The sequence below is a fragment of the Lottia gigantea genome, assembly GCF_000327385.1.
Source record: "Lottia gigantea unplaced genomic scaffold LOTGIsca_11, whole genome shotgun sequence".
Classification (NCBI taxonomy): Eukaryota; Metazoa; Mollusca; class Gastropoda; family Lottiidae; genus Lottia; species Lottia gigantea.
Genome location: NW_008707001.1, coordinates 2,796,688 through 2,819,818, shown reverse-complemented (window position 1 = coordinate 2,819,818; position 23,131 = coordinate 2,796,688). Strand labels below are relative to the sequence as shown.

The window sequence follows — 23,131 nt, the reverse complement described above, 5'->3', positions numbered from 1 at the left end:
TTATCACCATACTGATTATCGCAATGATTAGTATTAAGCATCAACTCGGTACTTAATCTAAATCAGCCTGCAAAAGGGTGCGGGGGTGGGCATAGGTTTTGCTTTCACTATATAAATGAATAAAACTGTTGACAGTTGGGTCAAAGTCGGGTCACCTTATTTGGGTAATGTACAAACTATAATATCCCCTCCACCCTCTCGTGGAAACGCCACTGCCTTTGGGACATGTGCTAAAATAGCACTGCTGTCATCACAACATACCAATATCAAATTTAATAAACGTTTATATCACCTTGTTTTATTCTATGATAATCAGATTGTGGTCAATATAATAAAAACATTTAATACTAAACAGTAAAGATAAGAATAAAGGCCTAATTATACTGAGCGCGACCGCGACCATTGCGACTTTTCGCTCGACCTTCCGCACGATCATCGTTCGTATTGAAAGCGGCGTTATTGCGCGTAAATTCGCTGATGAAACGAGCTCAGAGTTAACTAGCAGACAGGTATGAACTTTGACCTCACACTCTGATTGGCTAATGTAAATAGTCTTTTCCCAAAAATTCGCTTTGGAGGCAATCTCCGCGGTTTTCCGCGCGAACAGAAATTCGGCCGCATTCGCGTTCGCCCCTAGTATAAACGACCTCATACAAAATCAGATTAAGAAATCCAATGAGAACGCCGCGTTCGAGTTCGAGTTCGCGGTCGCGGTCGCGGTCGTAGTCGCGCTCAGTATAAACGGACCTTAAATGTTGTACAATTTGCGGTGCGGTGCCCGGTGTGGGATTATCGATAACGAAGAAATTAACAGAAGCAAACACACGAGATTGGACGAGATTATTATTCTATTGCATTTTACTATTTTAGAAATCATGGTGACATTTGTTGACAAAACTCGGTTTGTTGATACAGGATATTTATATCTCGCCTGAAAACATTATTCCCGTTTAACCGTTACATAAAAATCAATAATAATAATTATAATCACTATAAAATATTAAGTGAATCAGAACACTTATTGATATACTCCGCCTTTCTTAAATGTTAGCAACGTTTCAATTCACAAAATCTTTATCCAGCATAAAATAATAATGAGAGAAAAAATACAGAAAGGAGTATTTCCATGATAGTGTTCTAATTTACTTAGTAGCCTATCTATTTCTACAGTGGCAGTAAATGTATAGTTCAGTCTATATCCAGGACCGTAATTACCTCAAGACGAAAGGGGAAAATGCCTCATGCTGAATTTGCCAAAAAAGAAATTTTGTTTAAAAAATGATAAATATATTTATGATACCCGCTAAAAAAATATATCGTGTATTTTTGGTGTCTCTGGTATAGGATGTTTCCTATTTGAAATTTAGCGAAAGCTTTGCGATGAAATACATTACTCACTAAATCAACTACTGAATATTTGCCTTATGATCTAGTCTACTTTCGAAACAGTCGGAATTCTTCATTGACTTTAGTCAGCTCCTGATATGTCAGACTTTGTTAACAGTCCAATCATTATACTTTAATCTCAGAAATTGTATTTTTTTTAGCTGAGCAAATCAGTAATAGTGTTCACCGTCGAAATTTGAGCCTTCAAATCCATGTGTGTCAAGAATTATCTGCGTTTGAATGTCAGACTCGTCAATTTAAGATACCCTGTGATATATAGAAAAACATATATGGAAAAAGTGAGTTAAATTACTAGTTTGGGGTATTTTTAAAACAATTATGTGATTTTCGTACATTTCTAGTACTTCTGAAGACTATTTTTAAATATTCAAGACTAAAATCAACCCCTCAAAATTTTAATATGATGGAGTCGAGGTTTACATTAAAATACAATGTATAAAATCTAACAGAATAGTAATGAATACTACTGGAGGCCTTGCGTGGCACTACATGTATCCCTCGTGCCGATATCAAATTTTATAGACGTACCTGTTCAGTCCATAGACCTCAGATGGACCCATGTTCCTGAAAATATAACTTCAGTCCCTAAATCGTGATGCCAATGCCAAGCTGATTCGGAGTATACGGTAGCTCTCAAACCATTCACATTGGCCTGACAGTAATCAGCTGTGTCTAAATACCACCAACCGCTTTCGAACCTGGCTGGACAATTATGGCTAGTATTGTCTCGATCATATGCTGAGAAAGGTCTCTCGTTGATGCTTTCACCACTGACTGTAAGGGAATCGCCAGCTGTGGCCGAATAGGACGAATCATATTCACTTAACGATATTCTGAAATCAGGTCCAGGTTGTAACTTGAAATTGTAGTAATACGAAATTTTGGGGGCACCAAACGTATCTAAACTGACACTAAGCAAAGTTTTATTTCGATTTTGAGATATGTCATGAATATGTTGTAGACCAATCCAGTGTTCACCAAAAGGTTCACCAAAGCCATCAATATATTCCTGAATTCCTCGATTAAAATCTACTTCCTTACAGTCCATATTTTTGTGCTGAATAAAGGTGAAGCTGCCGAACTGAAAGTTGCATTTTACTTCTATAACCGGCCCTTCCACACAGTCTGAAATAATAAAGTACAAGGTGTTCATGTGTTTCTATCTTCACAATGTCAAGCTATTACGCTCTTCGTCTTATACCATGACTGTAATGTCAACTCGTATCATGGAATGCGGCAAATACAGTCAATCACAGGCAGACAGACGGTATACACTTAATAGTTTAGCATTATGAAGATTCTTAGCAGGTAGAAAGAGGTAAATTGGTTAGACGCATTTCGAGTTTTTCTGCACATTACTGCATTCACCATTCATAATCTGAAGAAATTATTCTATAAACCGAGTTAAGTGGCTTTTTTACCTGAAGTTTTATGATCCATGATTACCAATCAAACAAAAACATTACTAGAATTACGAGCACAATGAAAGTCGAGGTCCCAAAAATTCAGGACAATGAGGAAAACCTATTGAACAGAGAATCGGATTGGTTGTTTATTTCAATGACCTAAAAATTCTGATATAATTCTTACAGATCAAACGCAGACCATGTTAATAATTGAATAAAGTTACCTTTGATAATTGAGTCGCAATGATTGCCATAATAACCAACAGGACATCTACGACAAGCTCCAGCACTTTCACACATCAATTTCTGAAAAGTAATCAAAGAAATACAACTAAATAAAACCAGTCCTAAATGAACAGATAACCATTGTAAATATACTAACTCTGTAAATATATATTCAAAATGTTTTGTAAATATAGAAACTCAGACGTTTTTTTTTATTTTTTTTATGTGGATCTTGTTATCGTTATGGGAAATAAACGCTGGGAAATAAACGCTGGGAAATAAACGCTGGTTTATCATGTGACAAGACAAATGACCCGGCGAAGCGGGTCATGACGTTTTGTAAATCGATAAATCATGACGTTTTGTAAAATGATAAACAATGACGTTTTGTAAACGTTTTGTAAATAGACAATTCAAGATGTTTTGTAATTGAAAAACCATGACGTTTTATAAATAGAATAACCAAAACTTTTTGTAGATATAAAAACAGAACAAGGAAGGTTTGTAAATAGATAAATAAAGACATAAAATGCCAAGATATTGCTGGATTAACCATGAATGTAGCAACTCTCTGTCTTGGACTAAATGTGTCGATATCCAATGCGTATATCTTTTCCGAGGAGCGGAAAGGGTAAGATTGGTCGGGCTACTACATTACCTGTCTATAACAAACTTTATTGCCAACAATACCATCAGTAAAACAATTTCTACCAGATTCAAACATTGAACATAGTTTCGTCGTTTGATCATACATAATACGTGAACATTTCTCATCTCCTAAACACTTAATAGCACACCATAGAGCCCGAGGGGTCCAGATATCTCTAATAAGGTGTCTATATCCACCAGACCCACTGTCAATACAAGCTGTCGTCTCCAGAAACACTCGCGTTTTTTCAAAAGGTGAGTTTCAAGCACATAAAACTGTGTCTAGTAAGATTAGGGTGAATATCACGATCTCAGCTTTCATCGATGTCTGTATTTTGTTTATCGTGTCCAGAAATTTCCCAAATGACACAAAATATAGCTTCTCAAGATGATCACAACAAACAATGCAGTGTTCATAATCCACCAACTAGTCCAACAGTTCTCTTGTTGCCGTAATGTTTATATTTGTGACATTATGATGTATATATTGGCAAAAGAAAATATACATAATGGCTTTATAAATTAGGAAAACCGAAAGGTGAGATGTTTAGTCAGATATCAAGAAAGCACAACATGAAAGTACAATTATATGCATATTTCTAACTATCCATGTTTCAATTTGTGGTATATTTTGCCATTGATGTAAAAATTTGAGCATTTATACTCTTTCTGATTTAGAAAACTTTGTCAGCATCACAAATCAAAACTCAAATTTTCGTTTACTTGTTCTTATCTATTTTTGAACGTTACCACTCATTATCGGTTGCGTACAGTTCTCAAATCTTATTACGAAACGAATGAAAATTCTAGTATTAATTAATCATATTATTTGAGAGCTAATTTCCTAAAATATACTCAATTTTCATTCGTCCAATTCATGATTACAGACAGACAGTCAAAATCCTGAAAGTAGCGAGGAAGGAAGTGATACCAAGTTGAAGACAATAGACACTGTTGTTGTCTAGATAAGATCTGTAAGAGCTGATGATATCTCTTATAAATACACACACTGTTAAACATGCACAACTATCATTTACGAAATGAAATGGGATGCGATCACATGACTTTGAAAATATAGTGTTTACACTTTGAAAATATAGTGTTTACACTTTGAAAATAGGGTGTTTTCTTCACAACACTTTGCAAATAAAGTGTTTTCTTCACAACACTTTGCAAATAAAGTGTTTTGTTCACAACACTTTGCAAATAGAGTGTTTTCTTCACACAACTTTGCAAATAGAGTGTTTACACTTTGCAAATAGAGTGTTTACACTTTGCAAATAGAGTGTTTTGTTCACCAAACTTTGAAAATAGAGTGTTGACACGATTTTTAATCAAATATGTTATTTGTCTATCATGCACTAATTATTTTATCCAAATTTCGCCCTGACATATTTAAAACACCTTGTAATATCGTACTTTATTTAAAGGGTGATAATTCCCAAACAATTACGTCAAAAAAAGCATTGCCTAATAGTCATTCAAAATTTTAAATGAATGTATTTTAGGATTAAGGTTTTCTCTAAGATTTAAGTTAGAAAGAAGGGAAAAAATACTTATAAAACGTGTTATTTGTTATTAGATACTATTGTCTAATACTTACCGAATTGCTATTGTGATATTCAATAATATTGTTCATTATTACTTATCTGATAGTAATGGTACTATCATTATCCAATACTTACTTGATGGAAACGGTGATATTAGATACTATTCGTACTATCACGTAGCCTACTTACCTTATGGTAATATTACATACCGTATGATGTCAACAACATTCTAACAAACTGGATTCTAATAAACTTGACAGATGATCACCTTTTAATAAATGACATCACAACAACTTTATCTTATAGCCATACATGGAAAAATAACGTAATGATTTTTTACAAAGGCTGTGTTAATAGAAAAAACAGTATTTGATTTACAACTATACATTTCATTATTTGCATGAGCGACTCTCTACATGCAATCAAAAATACTGCGATTTACCTTATTATACTAATAAGGGCAGGCAAAGTAATATACGCCCACTGGCAGCTTTGATTTTAAACAAAAATATTTGGCAGTACAGTAACAATCACCAGTATGAAATATTCAGTCTTACACTCTTTTGAACTTTTTGATGCGATACTGAATAATATTACCAAGTTTCGTCAAAATCTGTCTGATTTGAGTCTTCTATAGAGTGTTTACAGGCTAAAAATAGAACGCGTTTTTAGGAACACGGGCAATAACACAAATTAATAGGGTTCATCTCTGGTTGATTACAAACACTCACACGAAGTTTCATCAAAATCAGTCAAGAATTGTGCCTTCTAGAGTGTTTACGAGCAATTGTGGACGGACGGACCTACGGACGGATATGGGTGACGACAATATACGCTCTACACTTCATGTGGGCGTATAAAAAAATATTACAATACACCCTATCTAACTGTTTTTAAATTTTAAGATATTTATATTAATATTTTCAAAAGCAACAATTCAAAATGAAAATCAGTCTCACTTTTCTGGGAATCATTTTGATTTCAAGCTTGAAAAAATCAGGTAAATAGACGTTCTATATCAGTGCTTCTCCCCAAGGGAGGAATTGGAAGACCATGGTGATCAATTATTGACGGGGGTGGGGAGGAATCTACGTATTTGTTCGACCGGGTTCAGCATTGTTAATGTACAAAGAAACCCTGGACGTACAGAAAATCGCGAACAAACATTCTGCTCAAGGAACACATTGGAGTATCTCGATATCTGGAGTATGATTTTATATCTATTCATGGTGAATCGTTGAATATATTTTTCGAGTGAAATACGCTTCAAAATGACTGATATACTTTTACTTTGAGGAGGATACATTGGAAAGTACTCTTCAGGGAAGGAATGACCTTACTGGGGTTGAGAAGTACTGTATCTTTATTAGTTTCATGTTTTAAAACAATTCACTTACTAGAGCTTTTTTTGTTTATGTATAAAAGAAATAAATTTATTTGTTAAATTACAACAAGTAATTTTGTTAATAAAAATATATTTTTTCATTTTTAATTATACTATGTGGTGTTCTAGTGTAATGCAATGCATTTTCAAAGTTTTTATTCTATTGAAATCTATTGAACATCATGTACTATTGTATAAACAAAGTAAAAAGTGTGTCCAAATTTTTAATCAAATGCTTCACGGACAAAAAATCAATGATGTAAGCTTACCGATGCTATAGGACTACCATTGTGTTGTTAGAAATATACATAGGCTACATCTACATTTCAATAATTCACTTTTGGAGACGAAATTGTCTTAATACGCTCTGAGCCAATTTTCCATCGCAGTAGCAGCGCAATAAGAACGCCTTTCTGGTGTGATGGGGCCATTAGATGGCAAAGGGGAGACTATTGAACCATAGAACTTTATACTTATTTATATGCCTTAAATTGCCGTTTTATTTTTCTTATGCTATTAAGATTATAAGGCTAATATTTTTCTCTGAAACCGATCTCATTTTTTTTAAAAGTTGTCTCATAACATGAAACAAAATTTATGCTAATGCCCATCCTATCCTGAGCCCATCAACCCCCCAGTACAAAAAGCCAACTTTATTTTTAGGTCGTTCTTATTTAGAAGAGCAGAGCGCAGTTTTGAATAGCGCCTAGATACGTTGGATTCTTTCCAGTGCTTATGGTTGAATAACATAAGATAAAACTTGATTTCATCTTAATTCGTGATGAGAATTTAACTGTTGTCTGAAACTTTCATAAACCGCCTATGTCCCTTGTTTGAAACCGGAAATCGATCTTTCTGAAAATAATCACGTAAGTGGAAAGACGTGTGAGAATGAATCTGTCTAAAATCAAAAGAAATACTTGACATCCATCCTAATTTCATATAACTCGAACTGATTATTTATTCCACTATCCACTTTGTTATGCTTTCGCTTTGATTTGACCCCTGCTTTTTCGAAGAATGAGATCGAAAAGTATGCGCCCATTAGGCTAAAGTCTACCGTAGGCTCTGAAGCGTATGAGGAGTGTGAGTAAGATTAATTTATAAATATGATCCGATTTCTTTAGAATCATTAGCAGTAAAGTAAGACAATAAAGCTCAATATCATTTCCATGGTTTTCGAAACATCCCCCCATGCATTGGCATTTTGCTTTATTTTTCCCTTTGTAGAAATCAAGTTGCAAACAAAAATGCAATGCATACTGTTTCTTTCTCCATTGGATTGGAACTTATATTTTAGGGTGTAGGCCCTGAGAGTTTGTTGAAATAGTCCAAGGGAAAATGACAAAACCATGACTGAAAGTTCCAAATCCATGAAATTATTCGTTCAAATTTGATGCCATGTAATATAAGCTTATGAATATATGAATAATTTTTCAGCAATGGCGGATGCAGCACCAGCCCCAGCACCAGCCGGTGGTACTCGAGGAGGTTTCCGTGGCGGATTTGGATCCGGAGGACGAGGAAGAGGTCGTGGGAGAGGCCGTGGACGTGGTAGAGGTCGTGGAGCTAAGGAAGAAAAAGACTGGGTACCAGCAACTAAATTAGGACGTCTGGTGAAGGACGGTAAAATTAAGAGTTTGGAAGAAATTTATCTCTTTTCTCTTCCAATCAAGGTTAGCCATTTCTTTATATTAAAATTGTCCATTTTCTCACAATTTGGTACAAAATCTTGAAACAAAAAGTTTGATCGGCAGTGTTATATTCCATTTCCTTAGTATTAAGTATACTTAAAAAAAATTTAGGACAATTTTCATTATTATCAGCCAAAACTTTAACTGTCAAGTATGTAAGATCTAATGAAAACTTTACTGTACTGCCACAGGCTTAATTTCAATACCACCTCTGAAACAATTGATAGTGTCATTAGAATTTTTATTATTTTGTTGCTGAGAAAAAACTAACGTCATTAAACGTCAGCTAGTATAAAGGGTTAAATTTCAATTTAATATTTCAGGAGTTCGAGATCATTGATTTGTTTTTGCCACAAGGAACTTTGAAAGATGAAGTACTCAAGATTTTACCCGTTCAGAAACAAACCAAAGCTGGTCAACGAACCAGATTCAAGGTAAATTCTATTATTTGAAGGATTAAGCAGGATCTTATATCCTCTCACTGTTAACTGTGTAGTTAAATGGAAGTGCTAATAGGTGAATTTTGTACCAATCGTACCTAAGCCTCAGAATATCAGTCCAGAATTATAATTTGAGATATTTTTGAAGGAAATAAGCGATTTTTGTACGATTCTAGTTCTTGTAAAGACTATTTACACATTCAAGACTCAAATCAACATCACAAATGGATCTGTCCCTTTAAGTATTGGTAGTCTGGGGTCAAATAACTCATTAATGTTTACAACAATCAGATTTTTGAACAGTACTGACATAAATTTGACATTGTAAATTTCAGTAACTTGGGATACTGGTCTACTAATTTATTACCTTTTGTTTTTTTCGCAAACTTAATTATGTAGGCTTTTATAACCTATAACATTTTATTTCTTAAGGATTGTGAACTTATTGACACATTATTTTGCAGGCTATTGTAGCTGTAGGAGATAACAGTGGACATGTTGGTTTAGGTGTAAAATGTTCTAAAGAAGTGGCAACTGCTATTCGAGGTGCCATCATTGCAGCTAAACTGTCTATTGTACCAATCCGACGAGGTTATTGGGGTAACAAGATCGGTAAACCCCATACAGTCCCTTCCAAAGTAAGTTAATATCCTATAGAGTCAATCAATATTTCTAATGGCAACAGGTGTTCTTGAAAGATGATCATGCCCTAGAATATGTGGAAACCAAACACAAATTCCATAATTCATTGGGAAAAAAATTGTACAGTTTACTGCCATGGTTTACAGCAGTATTTCCGACTATATGATTTTACTCTTAAAGGTATAAAAAATGTCTTGAAGTTTATATTTAATTATCTGATTCTCTTTTGGCCTTAACAGTTGACAGGAAGATGTGGTAGTGTACTGGTCAGACTGATCCCTGCCCCTAGAGGAACTGGTATTGTCAGTGCCCCTGTACCCAGAAAACTACTCACTATGGCTGGTATCGATGACTGTTATACATCTTGTAAAGGAGCCACTTCTACCATTGGCAATTTCGGTAAGTAGTGGAGGAATTTAACAAATAGTTAATAGTATGTTTCAACCCGGTTTGACCTGGGGATGAGACAGACGCCTTGTGTATGGTTTTATTGAAGATCCCTTGACTGTTGGAAATAATAGAAGAATAGGCTTATGCTGCTGTCTTGTCCAAATTACAAATTGTCTTGACAATGCCCTTCATCCTGAATTTGAAGTTAAAGCAATTCATTCCATTATGTCCCATTATGTCTTTTTCAGCCAAAGCTACATTCTTTGCCATTATCCAGACCTACAAGTTTTTGAGCCCTGACATGTGGAAAGACAGTGTTCTGACCAAGGAACCATTCCAGGAGTTTTCAGACCATTTGCATAAACATCATCAACCTGTCAGAGTGCAGAAACAGGAACAAAAGGTTTATTAAACTACCAAACATTAAAACAGAATGTTATTTCTGAATGAATAAAAAAAAAAATTAACTTGAATGTGTTGTCAGTTTGAATTATCTTTATATTTTTCCAAATCCACTAGTCCAGCTTCACAATGATAACTGTCTAACTATAATGAACTCAAAATAGCTATGCAACATTAGGCTTTTCTTGTGTAAGGAAAGTTTGTAAATGCAGTAATTTGATTAGATTGTACGCAAACAAATAGTCGATGGGGCCCTCAACAGAAAGAAGGAAAATATTATAGCTGTTTTATGTCTTGCAAAAAAGAAGAGCATTTTGTGACTGGACACTTATTCTCAAAAGGATCTTAGTGCTAGGATATCCTAGAAACAGTGTTACAAGTTAAAACCCTAGGATGTTGTAGCACTTAGATTGTTTCGAGAATAGGTAGCCAGTCTACGAGATCGTGAAGGATGACTAGAGAGCTGAAAATCCCACAGTAAAAGACTTGGTATTGTTAATCAATAGGACCTAACGAGGAGTTACAATTATCTGTGTAAAACCAGGTCCAATTTGCCACATCTTCTAGCATTAAGTCTTTGTTAATGCAACTTGACCTTAAAATGGATGATTGGTCCACAAGCATGATCAATTTTCTGCATCCCACCTTCAGTTTACTTGTTCTGAGTCCATGACATATCTGTCCACGTCCACACCAGTGCAATGCCCAAAGAAGATAAAAGGATCACAATGAAATTATATTTATTATCATAAACATTCAAGAATGTGATAAATTTTTAACAAAATGCTAAATTTTACTATAATATATAACATGACAGAATCTTGCCATTGGTTATTAAAAAACAAAGGTCTTGCAATTACAACTTCTTTCCTTCTCATATCAATATTGTTTGTACGATATCTAAATATCTTCTGTGGATGTTCATTAATGAAACATAATGACATTATGGTACAGAACTAATGGCACATTTTAATGTAATAAACACACATATAAAACATCCTTTCAACACATTCTTCATCATAATAGCTAAAACTTTCTCTTTCACGCTCAGCCCTTTCTTTTCAATGACCTCTTGCCTTCTCCTTTCTTTGGCTTCACTTTTCCACGAGCTTCTCTTCTCTCTTTATATTCCTCCACGAGATCTGCATGTTCGTCTCTATACAATCCGTGATTTCTGAGAACCTTCATGAGATTGTTAACATAGTTCACTCTCGGATAATATTCCATGACCTCCATTTTCTTATGCACAGGTTTTTCTGCAAAAATTCGAACAATTCGTTGTTGGCCTGGTTTGAAAGGTCGTGTAACTTCTCCAAATATTCGCCCAGCGAGTCGATTCATACGCTTAGCATAATTTGAAGCCATTTTACTGGCCTATAAGACTGGTCACACGCTCATAAATTTGTTAGGTTAGGAACAGATATTATTTTATCTTATTTTTCACGTTTCTAGCCATTAACCGGAAGTAGAGTAACAGCGAACCGGAAACTGACAAATCGTCCAACAAAGTATGCTTTGTCGCGATATTTCGTCAAACCTAACCTAGGCAAAACGTCCATTGTAAGTAATAAGGACACATTTAAGCTGCCACAAAATCTACTACACCCAAATGCATTATCCCCCAGTATCAAAGCCCTGTTAAAAGAGAAATATCCAAGATAAAGACCAAAAAGAGTAGGCTACTTTTCCACAAAAAAAAAAAGAATTGGGCACCCACATTGACAACTTGCGATAACCAACTTGATATTGACTATAATACCCTTCCAAAGATCACATCATAAGAAACTCTTAGTAACAAGAACATGTTTTTAAGGTTTGGTTTTAATATTTCTACCGTTCCAAATAAAAAAAAAATTGATGATCATTTATCATTGTCACTTTATTTCACAAAATTTAAGTACATACATATTTAATGGTCATATTCAGATGGTCAATCCGAAAAAGGAAAATTCAGGATGTTTTTAAATTAACGCTAAAAAACCACAAAGCTATGTATCTTCATATTGGGTTGACCAAATTAAATTATATTTCCAAGAAACACAAAATTTGAAATACCCTTAAATATGAATGTATAATAAAAACAAAGAGTATAAAAGAAAAAAATAAACTTTGTCATGTTATCCCACAGAGACCAGTATCATACTTTAAGAAACAACAGTTTTATGGATATAGATTTCTATTTATTATTGAACACAACATTTCATTACACATACAGGTAACGTTATCAAGTGATTGATCAACGTAATGAAACGTTGTGTATAATAATAAATAGAAGTCTATATCCATAAAAACTGTTGTTTCTTAATGTGATACTTCTAAATGTCTTACAAGGATTACAGTATCATACTGTTTGTTGTAATTAGATTTTATTACACATAGTTGCAAATTGTTTTTTTCCTCTACAAACAGTTTGATATTGGTCTTAGTGGGTTAGCCTGTGATATGTATCAGAGCGTTTTTAAATAAGTTTTAAAAATAAGATTCAATTGATTTTGATTATGTATCAAAAATTGAGCATATGTCAGTTTGATCTCATTTGTTAGCAAAATACTGTGAGTTCTTGTCTGGGCAAAATAAAAGTTTTGTGAATTTTTCCCATTATCTTTATGAAAATTGGAATAGTAGCCTCAAAACAGATTTGTTAATCTAAGAATGTATTTGTGTTGATAAAAATATAAGCAGAAGCACACATGATGTCTTCAAAATTTGTTTTTACAGTGAACAAAAAAATTCAAAAAACTTTGCTGAAACATTAGGTTCTTATTACTATGATGAGTACTGGTATCACATTCACTGTTAAAGGGACAGATGCAGCATTTCTAGAGTAGGCTTAATCATACCTTGGTCTCAGAAACGTGAATTATTCAACTAAACAAATCGGTATTAGTGTTTATAGCTCACCGTTTTAATTTCAGCCTTCAAATACCAAGGTTCAAATCAACCCCCGGATATACCGCAGCTGTCCTTTTAAAATAGTACTCAATACATCAATTGTAGAGCTATATAAAAAATATTAAAACAAACCTAATATAACAAAGATACATCTCAATAATATTTGAGCATTTGTTAGTCAAAACATAAAATTTCAAACTTAATAAAATAAATAAATACATGTAGTTGAATTGTTAAGATCATAAAAAAAAAAATCTGCTGTACTGTAGCCATTGGCATGGTGTTATCCAAAGAAACCACCTACTAGAATGAGTGAGGTAGCCATTGGCATGGTGTTATCCAAAGAAACCACCTACTAGAATGAGTGAGGTAGCCATTGGAATGGTGTTATCCAAAGAAACCTACTAGAATGAGTGAGGTAAGAAACCAGGAAGAAATTTAAAAGATATAATCTAAAATTTAGTGACATAACCCAAAGAAAAACAATGAAACAAAATATCTGGAGATGTATTGAATAAGATGATAAATAATAAAAATATTTCTCATGTGACCGTTATAAGTTTTCTTGGTATGTTTAAATAATGATTTAAAATCTTGTTGTCATCTAAATATGTGTTTTAACACCTGTTTTTAGTTCAATTTTAGAATTCTGTATCACTTTGCAGAATGGATATCTAAAGTAAGTCTGTCTATTATTACATAAATATACTGGCAAAATTGAAAGTGGTTCACTTTCTCTGGAAATATTAACTACATCATGGGCTATATCTGATCTGCACTAGAGATTCTTAATATTCGTAGACTATAACTTCTGCTAGTACCTTTTCATTTACTAACATTCTTGATTCTCTATCAGCTGATAAAGAAAATACCAAGGACAATTATATTGTTAACATCAAAATAGTAATGTCTAAGCCTCTTAAATATCTTAACCTTGTACAAGACTTGTAAAAAGTAAAAGTTTTGTCACCTAAATTGTGGAGTTAATTCTTAATACTTGCCATAAAATAAAAAATGTAATGACTTCAAGGTGTAAATAATTACTTAGAAGCTTTACTTTGATTCAAATGAAAAAAGGCAAGAAAGGCACATTAGAGCTGCCTTATATTTTTAACAAGAAATTGTGCAGTCTTTAGACACCTATGATGTTTTCTTTTTTGTTGGTATGACCAACATGAAGTATATTTTTTTTTAAATGAAACGCATTCTTAATGCTGCAGTAAAGACTTTAGAATAATTTGTCTTAAGATTATAATTCATTATGAAGGGGTTGAGGTATATCAACATTAGACAAATTATCTTTGGGGCCTAATAAATGGGTAACAACACCATAATAATGAAACATTGAGCCAACCAATACAAAACAATGCCAAATAGCGTGAGCAAAGGGAATTAAACCATCGGATTTGAAGAATATCACACCAATGATATAAGTGGCGCCCCCTAGTGACAACTCGGTTAATCCTGAATCTTCTGTCTGAAACGAAATTTCAATTTATTAATGGAAAGCAGAATATTTTATTCGAATATACAATCTTTCACAATTACATCATCTCTAACAAATCTTTGAATTGAAAACAAAATGAAAAGTTTTCTTTTCTACACCCCTAGTGCAATGCCATGCAGTGAGCAATGTGGGAAATTTTGACAAGACTTACCATCAAAAAAGCTACTGATGCTGGACAGACACCTATTATCAGGTAAAATATAGTTTCCATCAACTTATATCTGAAATGTGAAGGACAAAATATAGTTTCCATCAACTTCAAGACAATATAAGAAATTGGCATTTTCTACATGTTTTGAACTTTAGTGAGTGCAATGAGACTTTACTGCACTTATATCTAAAAATTTCTTGCCTAATTGAAGAGGTCAGACTGGCCAGGCCTATTTACAGGCTCTATAAGCTTATTGAAATACTATTCTACTGAATAAAGAAGAGTGAAAAAGATATAAGTGAATATGTTTTTGAAATTTTTGGTATTAACAAAGTGATATTCACCAACAAGGAGTACGATATATCACTATATATGAATTATATTGCTATAATAACTTGTTAAAATAGATTACCTCCCCTTGTACTAGAGAGAGACACAAGAATGCTGATACTTACTGTTCATGGAATATATACTGATATAAAATACCACATATAGCCATAATCCACACCAACCATAGAACAATATTACCCCATTGGTTAAAATCTTTTATACATAGCCTACAATAAAACAGGACATGTAAGCTTATATATAAAGAAATAAATAGCTTAGCAATAATGAAATGGAGTTTCCTACTTTGCTGCACTTGTTTGGGCTAATGAGCATTAGCAATACCATGCATTGTGCAATGAGGGAAATGTTGCTAGAACAGTGGCATTTGCCAACTCTTTTTTAAATTCCTACTGTCAAGGGATCTTTAACGTGCACATCATGTAACATACTAGGCCTCAATTCATTGTCCTGTTCGAACAATTCAATGCTGTTTCCATGTCAGCAATACCCCCCCCCGACCTGCATCACTGATATGAGTTAACTGGGTTGAAAGGTATTATCTTAACAGACTGGGATGGAACCCTTGATCTTAAATAGCTTAGCAGACCTCTAAAGTTGCTGTTATGAAAATTTATTCAATCAATAAAGAAAGAATACCTACCATGGTGTATAAGATGCTGCTATAAAGATGTATATGACTGCACGATCACCGATGTGAAAAAAATTCTTTAATGATCTAAAAATATTGAAATAACCTGGGGGGTTTTTAATCATTGGAAAAGAAGAATAAAGATTTGGAAGATTGAAATAGAAGCGAATTGTCTTCACATTTACCAATTTTCAAATTCTAAATAGATATTTGATTGTAGACAAACTACAACTTGGTTTATCATACTTCAAAGTTTATCTTATACTGAGTTTTTTCAGGAGGTTACCTAGTAAGGTTAAAAAACTTACGAGAATTTCCCTGAATAAGAAAGGGTATGAAATGTTGTTGAGACAGTAAAAAGAAGCCAGAGGGCAGCACCATATATTACAGCGCTAACATATTGCAAGGAGTTATTTGCTATATACATCATCCATATGCCACATAGCAAGCTAGGTAACACCCATATCTAAAAATTATAAAGAATAAGATAAATATTTCCATGTAGCCGAAGCCTTAAACATAACAGAAATTACATTAAATTAATCTTTTTTGCTAAATAACACAATCAAGTGTTTCTTGATACTTGCACCAATTGTCTCAGAGATCTTCTGCAATAGTTCCTCAATCTTCTGAAATTTTATCTGGTTGTCTTCAAGGTGACTTAACAAATCATAATTCTATCTGAATAATAAATTTCAAAATAAAATAAAACCTGAAAATTAAACAAATTTTATAGTCCAAGAGAAGAAATTATGGACAAGGAACATACCCCATGAGTAAGGACATTAGCTATATGTTCTAAGTCTGTTGGTCTGTAAGCTGTACCAGGTTTAGCTCTCTCATTCATCAACCTGTAACAAATAAAATGTCTCAAAATCAACCAAACCAACTGGCAAAATAACAATTGATGCCAAAGAAGTAGGGTTTGCACAAATGACACAATTACAAGGTTTTAACCCTTCAAAAGATTCGCTACTTGATGCAAAATTGTTAAATTTCTTTTAGATCCTCTTTATAAATTATAATCTGTCGGAAGCCTGGTTGTTTGTGATTGTGAATAGTCACACGTCAGTTGACAAGTATACGAATTCACTGGTATTCTGTATGCTGGTCTTATTGCATGTGCCTATTGGTGGGTACTCAAGGATTCAGGATCAGGTTCATTCAGGGCCAGGATCTGATCTTGATGATCATGGGTAATACACATACATACAACTGAGAGTCTTATATTGCATTTGGGTTGATGAAAATGCTAACCACTGAAAAAAATATTAATTGTAAAAATGATTTTACAGAGGGGAATTTTCAGTCCAAAAAGTGGGTCATTTTCATGTGAATTTTCTGGGAGGGAAGTGTGCCTATTTTAAATGTAAAATCACTGAACCTCATATTTCTATGAAACCGAAGGAATTCTAAGACAAATTTTATGTTGAATATTCATGAAATGAGAGGAAAAATTCAATTCAAAGCTCAATGTAGTCAGACAGTAATTATACCCGGTATACATGTATCTACTATTTAAATTTAAGGCAATTTCTTACCCATTTTGTCTGTTGTGGTGTAAATATCTATTGATTAATGACAGGGGAGCTTCTCTGGGCATCTTGAAAGACGTCTCAATTCAAGTAGTCAGTGACATTCATAAAACTTCCGCATTTTATTAGTTTTGATCTTGAAAACATTCAAAAAATACCAACTGTTGATATTTTGAGAGCGATCAATATAAGCGGAAGTAGTATCGATGCGAGTATTCTGAAGTAATTGTCGCGCGACATCCTGTAACGAGTTTGTTTACGAAACAAATGTGCCCTTGGCAGGTTTTAGCCGTTTGTTGACTGAATTTGGGTTTCATAACCCTTCTATGTGTCAAGACAGCCCCCCAGTATGTAAAGCTGTGACCAAAGCAACATAATTTTGAAAATGGGAATAAAGTTTCAGACTTTTTCGTGAAAAACTTTGTGTGCATTTACGTAACCTTGATTTTGAGAATGGGACCTTTTTCAATGGCAAGCAATAGCAGACGAATTTTAGAAGTTTTCCACGTATCAAATAATGTACCATGTCTGAATCTGCATCTGAGGTTGAGACAGACAAGTAAACATAGTTCTGTAACAGCAAGACAAGTAAGTTTCTTTACACTTTACTCCCAGCCAATCTCACTAAACTTAAATACTATCTTGTAAGTGGTATAGAATAAAGCTTGACCAACAGAAGTGATGCTTAATGGCCAAACTTTAGTTCATACTGAGCTAAAGCCAATGGTAGGCCTACCTCTTTAATCAGAAGATTATTGTATGTTATGTATGAATACAAAACCTTTGCCGTTTAGGGTACCGGTAGTCCTACTATTTTGTTAAAATAATTTGCATTTGTGATGTTATATTATAGTTTGTTACAAGACCAGCTTCAAGTAAAATTCTAGAAAATGGATCAGAAAACGAGAAAAAGAGCGGCATGAAAGGAAGAGATGAAAACTCCAATGAAAATGAAAGAGCCATAGCAATCAACTTAGAAAACCACAGAGATGCTCTCTTATTAGGAACAAAATATTTCAAAAATGTTGCCAAATTTGATAAAAAATCTGTGAAAAACTTGTCATTGTTCTTACATCATGAAAGAAAAATTGTGGCATTGTCAGAAAGTTTGTTGGAACAGATAAAAGACTTGAATAAAGATAGACCACTGCCAGCAGAAAGAGAGGTTGTGAAAGAAGACATTGGGTATAGAGATCAAAGTTTAGACTTAAAGAAACTTCCTGGATACTATTTGAAATTATCGAAAATAAGGCTCACAGGTTGGTCACTCAATGTTTCTTATTTCTTCATATTTGAGCACCTAAACTATTAAATTTATCTATCTCACCTTTCATGCTGTAAATCACCTCCAAAAGAACTAAGCTTATATTAATTTTGCTTGCTCAATGCTGACAGGGTCTGAGTTGATAAATTTAGTTACAGAATGGTGTCAGGTTATAAAAATAGTGCCCATGCAGGCCAAATCATGCATGAACAACAGGGACTTTATATTTTTTGCGTACAAATTCATATAAGGATGGTCCCATACCAGTATGGACAAAGTTTCATTTAGTAGACCAAAGCCTGTTTTCAATGCCCTTTATGGACCTTTATGCAATTCTACCATTTAAGTCAGTCTGCTGTTTTAACAGTTTTCTATCTTTTCTTATGTGTAGATTTGTGTAATAAAAATATCCGTGTTCAATTACAGGATTGGTAGTGTTAACAACAATGGCTGGATATGGTATAGCACCAACTGTTTTTGATCCTACTGTGTTTGTTTGTTGTAGTTTAGGTACAGCTTTAACTTCTTGTGCTGCTAATTCCATTAACCAGGTCAGTCTTCATGTCAGTTATTCTTGTTGAAAGGATTTAACAACTGGTATGGCCAAATCAACAACCCTGATTTTATTAATATTTGCTTTCCCAGCTGTATTGTTTTTGAAAATGATAATGCATAACTCTGTTCCCATAAAAACCTGCAGAAATTAATATTCAGTATTAGTATCCAGCCAGTATTGACATTTGAAGGTATGGATGACATCATTATCAGTCTACACAAGACATAAGAGAATATTTAGCTATGTAACTTTTTTTATTGTGTATATAACTGAGTACTAAGAAACTAATATATGATACTTTCTTTCATTTTCAGTTTTTTGAAGTTCCATTTGATTCCCAAATGAACCGAACTAAAAATCGAGTTTTAGTTAGAGGACATTTAAGGTACTTTTAGTAATATACTGTTTTATAAATCTTGCTTGACAACATGATACACATACAGGAGGGCATGTCACTTAGCAAATGCTTCATCAACTGGTCTTGCGTGTTGTGCACAGTAGAGATTACTCAACAGTGTTGGCAAGTGATAAATAGTGAGCTTATGCTGCCAACGTAACAAAGTTCCCTCACTGCACACTGTATGGCATGACTTATCCCAATAGGAAACAGAAAATTTCATGTACATATTTAGGTAAAAATGAATCATCAGATCTGTTACAATATGGTGCTGTATTTGTTTTATTTCAGTCCATTGCATGCTGTAGGATTTGCAGCAGTATCAGCTGTTACAGGTGTATCCATTTTAACATTAGGGGTGAATGGAATAACAGCAGCTCTAGGTGGTTTTAATCTATTGCTATATACACTAGCTTACACCCCTATGAAAAGATATAGTACAGCCAATACATGGGTGGGTGCTGTAGTTGGTGCTATTCCTCCTATAATGGGATGGACAGCGGCTACTGGTTCCTTAGATACTGGTGAGTAGTCAGATTTATTGATTTTGAGAATTTATTGAATTTGAGCAAAATATTTTGGCAGGGTATGCTTACCCTCTTGAACAGCTGAGTGTCATGTCTGTACCCTTTGCAGTGTGTTCACATATCTTATAGTTCAAATCTTTATATTTATTTTATTTAATTATGGAACATATTTTATAGTATATTACTCCTTAGTTTTATTTTAAACAAAATTTCTACAATTATTGACTGATATTTTATCACATATTAAATTTGATATCTACCCTTAAATGTCTAGCAGTTTTTATTGTAATGGCTAAGAGCAAATATCATTTATATTAGAAATATTAAAACAGAACTTGAATCAGCCTGAGGACGACGGGGGAAACACGTCGAAACGTTGCATAAAACTTTAACCAGTGATTGTTGTTCCATAAAGCTGTGTCTATATAACTTGAATCATGTTGCTACCTAAGTTTCACGCTATGCTAGTTGCGTGAAGATTGCGTAGCGTGAAACTCAAGTAACAACATGATTCAATTTCTGTTTTGATATTTTATATTTACAATTGTACTATTTTAACAGTGAAAATATTTCATTATTGTATCATTTATATTAAATTTTTATTTTTCAGGTGCCTTCCTATTGGGTGGAATATTATTTGCTTGGCAGTTTCCTCATTTTAATGCTTTAAGTTGGAACCTACGACCTGATTATTCTAGAGCCGGCTATCGAATGATGTCGGTGGTAAATCCACAGTTGTGTAAACGTGTAGCATTTCGTTATTGTCTAGTGACCACAGGATTGTGTTTGACTGCTCCCTTACTTGACGTTACAACATGGATGTTTGCCTTAGATTCTCTCCCCTTGAACCTTTACTTATCCTACCTCGGATGGAATTTTTATCGAGAAGGTGACAGCAAATCTTCAAGAAAATTATTCCGTTTTACTCTGATTCATATTCCACTATTATTAATCTTAATGATGGTCAGTAAAAAAGGAGTAAAACAAAATACAAACACAGAAACACAGGTCGTGGAAGTGACATAGAGCTAGGCAGTGTTTTAGGAATTTATGAGGTTTACTTAAATTATTTTGTCAACAACCACTAATGGATGTGAGATTTTAGTTCAGACAGCAAAGCGTCAAATTACAAAGGTGTATTAAATCATCCTACTGCCAAATTGTAAATAAGAACGACATTGGAATTAATCATTGGCCACAGTAACGAGTTAATAAATATCTAAATATAAACAAGTGATAGATTATTTTGAAACTCTGATTTGTTAAAGGTATATTCAGAGAAGGATAAAAGGGCAAGCTACAATGAAGAGTAGATGATATTTAAGATATAGTTTTAGACCATTCAACACCACTCATTTCTTATATCAGTTAAAAGGGTTAAATTTTGATGAATTAGGTTTGATATCTTTACCCTTAGATGAAAAATAACTATCAAATGTAATTCTGGATTGAAGTCACAGTTTATTTATTCCCAAATCTGCATATTTTGATTTGTACAATAACAAAATATTTTCACTGTTAAACTAGTGCTCAGGTTTTGTTTTATATTTCTATTTTGATGTTGATACAAGTGATAAAATATCTTGAAAAACAGGAATATGCTGGTATAAGCTTATGCTTGTAAGATTGTTGAGTAGATATCAGCCTAAGTACTTATAGACACCTATGCAATAAGCTATGCTGCTCAACAGTACTCTGTTACTTTAGTTGTATATCATGCATGATTTGAGCTATGCCATTAGAAAAGTCAATGCAATTTGTGTAGATCTCAGGGGCACATTTTTAGAGTTTTTAATTAACATATCAATTTAGACTAACCTATTTCAAATGTGTAGGAACATAAATATATACAAATTAGCCATTTAACCCCTTTAAATAACATTAGTTGCTGCATAGTTTTGTGGTGTATACCCATATCTAAACTTCTGCCAGTCATCTTTAAATGGCATTTAGTAATAGGTATGAATTAAAAATGATATACTACGTGGAAAACAATAACTATCTTTATAACAGGCGACGTTTAAACTAACTCTTCTAATCTACATAATTAAATATATTGAACATGTTTTATTACTGTGACAAATGATTGTAAATATAACTTAATCAGTTTTTGAAATATTGTCTTTCTTCACATTGATTATTCTAGTAAAGTGGACAACAGTTGAACATTAGATATAATTGTCTTTCAATTGTTATACTAGGTTTCCTTCTGTCAGAGATACAGGTCTAAGACGTTCAGTTTGGAAATAAACTGCTGTCCCAGCAAAATTTCCCTCATTACACACTGCATGGTGTTGCCCTTCCTTTTTAGCCAAGACACTAATTTTAACACAGCAACAAGAGAAGTTTTGTTACATAAATTTGCTTCTAGCACCTTACTCCAATGGACACAAAAACATTTTCATTAAAAAGTTGACATGTTCCGAATAAAATTCTGAACAATGCGCTGTCAGTGGAAAAATTGTCTACCCTTTCAAATATTTGAAAACTGCACATGTACAGGCATTGTATCGGAAAAAAGGTTTTGACGCATTTCACATGAAGGTCAAGTTTCACTATTTAGAGGTGCTGGGAAAATACTTTCTTTCCTTAGTATTATTTACTTTTGGTTTGTCAGTGGTTCTGATACTTTTAGTAATGGTAGATACAGAATGTGTTGAAAATTTATGATCTATAATTTCATGAGGCAAGGCAACATTGGCCTGAACAGAGATTACACTGGTTACAAAGGTTCTTGTAGTCTTGTTCTCATTTTGAAATCTTTTTTCTAGATTTGACACTCCGGATCCCATTTTCTGAAATTATTTTAAGAATTGTTTAACACACGTAGATTCACTTCCAGATGTGTAGGTTTGAGTCAAATTATATTATGTTATGTTCATCTCAACTGAAATATGAGGCTTTCTTCTTGACTTTAACTATCTGTGTTAATGAAGACCTTAATATTTCTCAATGATTAATTTGTGAGCACAAAATACTCCTTTCAGAAAATGAAATGTGTGCCGAAATTCTTCTCAGAGAACAAAATCTGTATAGAAACTCTTTTCAGAAATCAAAATCTCTGCCTGAATTCTTTTCAAAAAGACAAAATCTATGTGTAGGAATTCTTTTTTCAAAAATATGAAATCTATCCAG

General features: G+C 33.5%; 5 protein-coding genes across 5 annotated transcripts; 2 read left to right on the top strand and 3 right to left on the bottom strand.

The window, feature by feature from the left end:
• Positions 1–2,083: 2,083 nt before the first annotated feature.
• LOTGIDRAFT_97788 (hypothetical protein) lies at positions 2,084–2,515 on the bottom strand (the record flags this gene model as incomplete). Its single annotated transcript, XM_009047185.1, has 1 exon — positions 2,084–2,515. A coding segment is annotated over one exon (432 nt), but the record flags the coding sequence as incomplete, so codon positions are not given.
• A 4,996-nt stretch (positions 2,516–7,511) lies between these two features.
• Positions 7,512–10,259, top strand: LOTGIDRAFT_212139 (hypothetical protein). The gene is made up of 6 exons (XM_009047184.1): positions 7,512–7,706; positions 8,061–8,296; positions 8,638–8,748; positions 9,219–9,392; positions 9,636–9,795; positions 10,035–10,259. The coding sequence occupies exons 2-6, from the start codon at positions 8,063–8,065 to the stop codon at positions 10,196–10,198; spliced, it is 843 nt and encodes a 280-aa protein (XP_009045432.1). The 5' UTR covers positions 7,512–7,706; positions 8,061–8,062; the 3' UTR covers positions 10,199–10,259.
• Positions 10,260–10,911: 652 nt separating this feature from the next.
• On the bottom strand, positions 10,912–11,641 carry LOTGIDRAFT_230243 (hypothetical protein). The gene has a single exon (XM_009047183.1). It carries the CDS (start codon positions 11,551–11,553, stop codon positions 11,236–11,238), a length of 318 nt encoding a protein of 105 aa, XP_009045431.1. The 5' UTR covers positions 11,554–11,641; the 3' UTR covers positions 10,912–11,235.
• Positions 11,642–14,329: 2,688 nt separating this feature from the next.
• LOTGIDRAFT_230242 (hypothetical protein) lies at positions 14,330–17,439 on the bottom strand (the record flags this gene model as incomplete). Its single annotated transcript, XM_009047182.1, has 7 exons — positions 17,259–17,439; positions 16,487–16,568; positions 16,026–16,183; positions 15,730–15,804; positions 15,194–15,295; positions 14,739–14,808; positions 14,330–14,557 (listed from the first exon to the last, which is right to left on the bottom strand). The coding sequence occupies exons 1-7, from the start codon at positions 17,318–17,320 to the stop codon at positions 14,330–14,332; spliced, it is 777 nt and encodes a 258-aa protein (XP_009045430.1). The 5' UTR covers positions 17,321–17,439.
• A 984-nt stretch (positions 17,440–18,423) lies between these two features.
• On the top strand, positions 18,424–20,977 carry LOTGIDRAFT_64495 (hypothetical protein; the record flags this gene model as incomplete). Its single annotated transcript, XM_009047181.1, has 5 exons — positions 18,424–18,511; positions 18,943–19,067; positions 19,387–19,457; positions 19,761–19,993; positions 20,607–20,977. Coding segments are annotated over 5 exons (888 nt in total), but the record flags the coding sequence as incomplete, so codon positions are not given.
• Between the last annotated feature and the right edge of the window lie 2,154 nt (positions 20,978–23,131).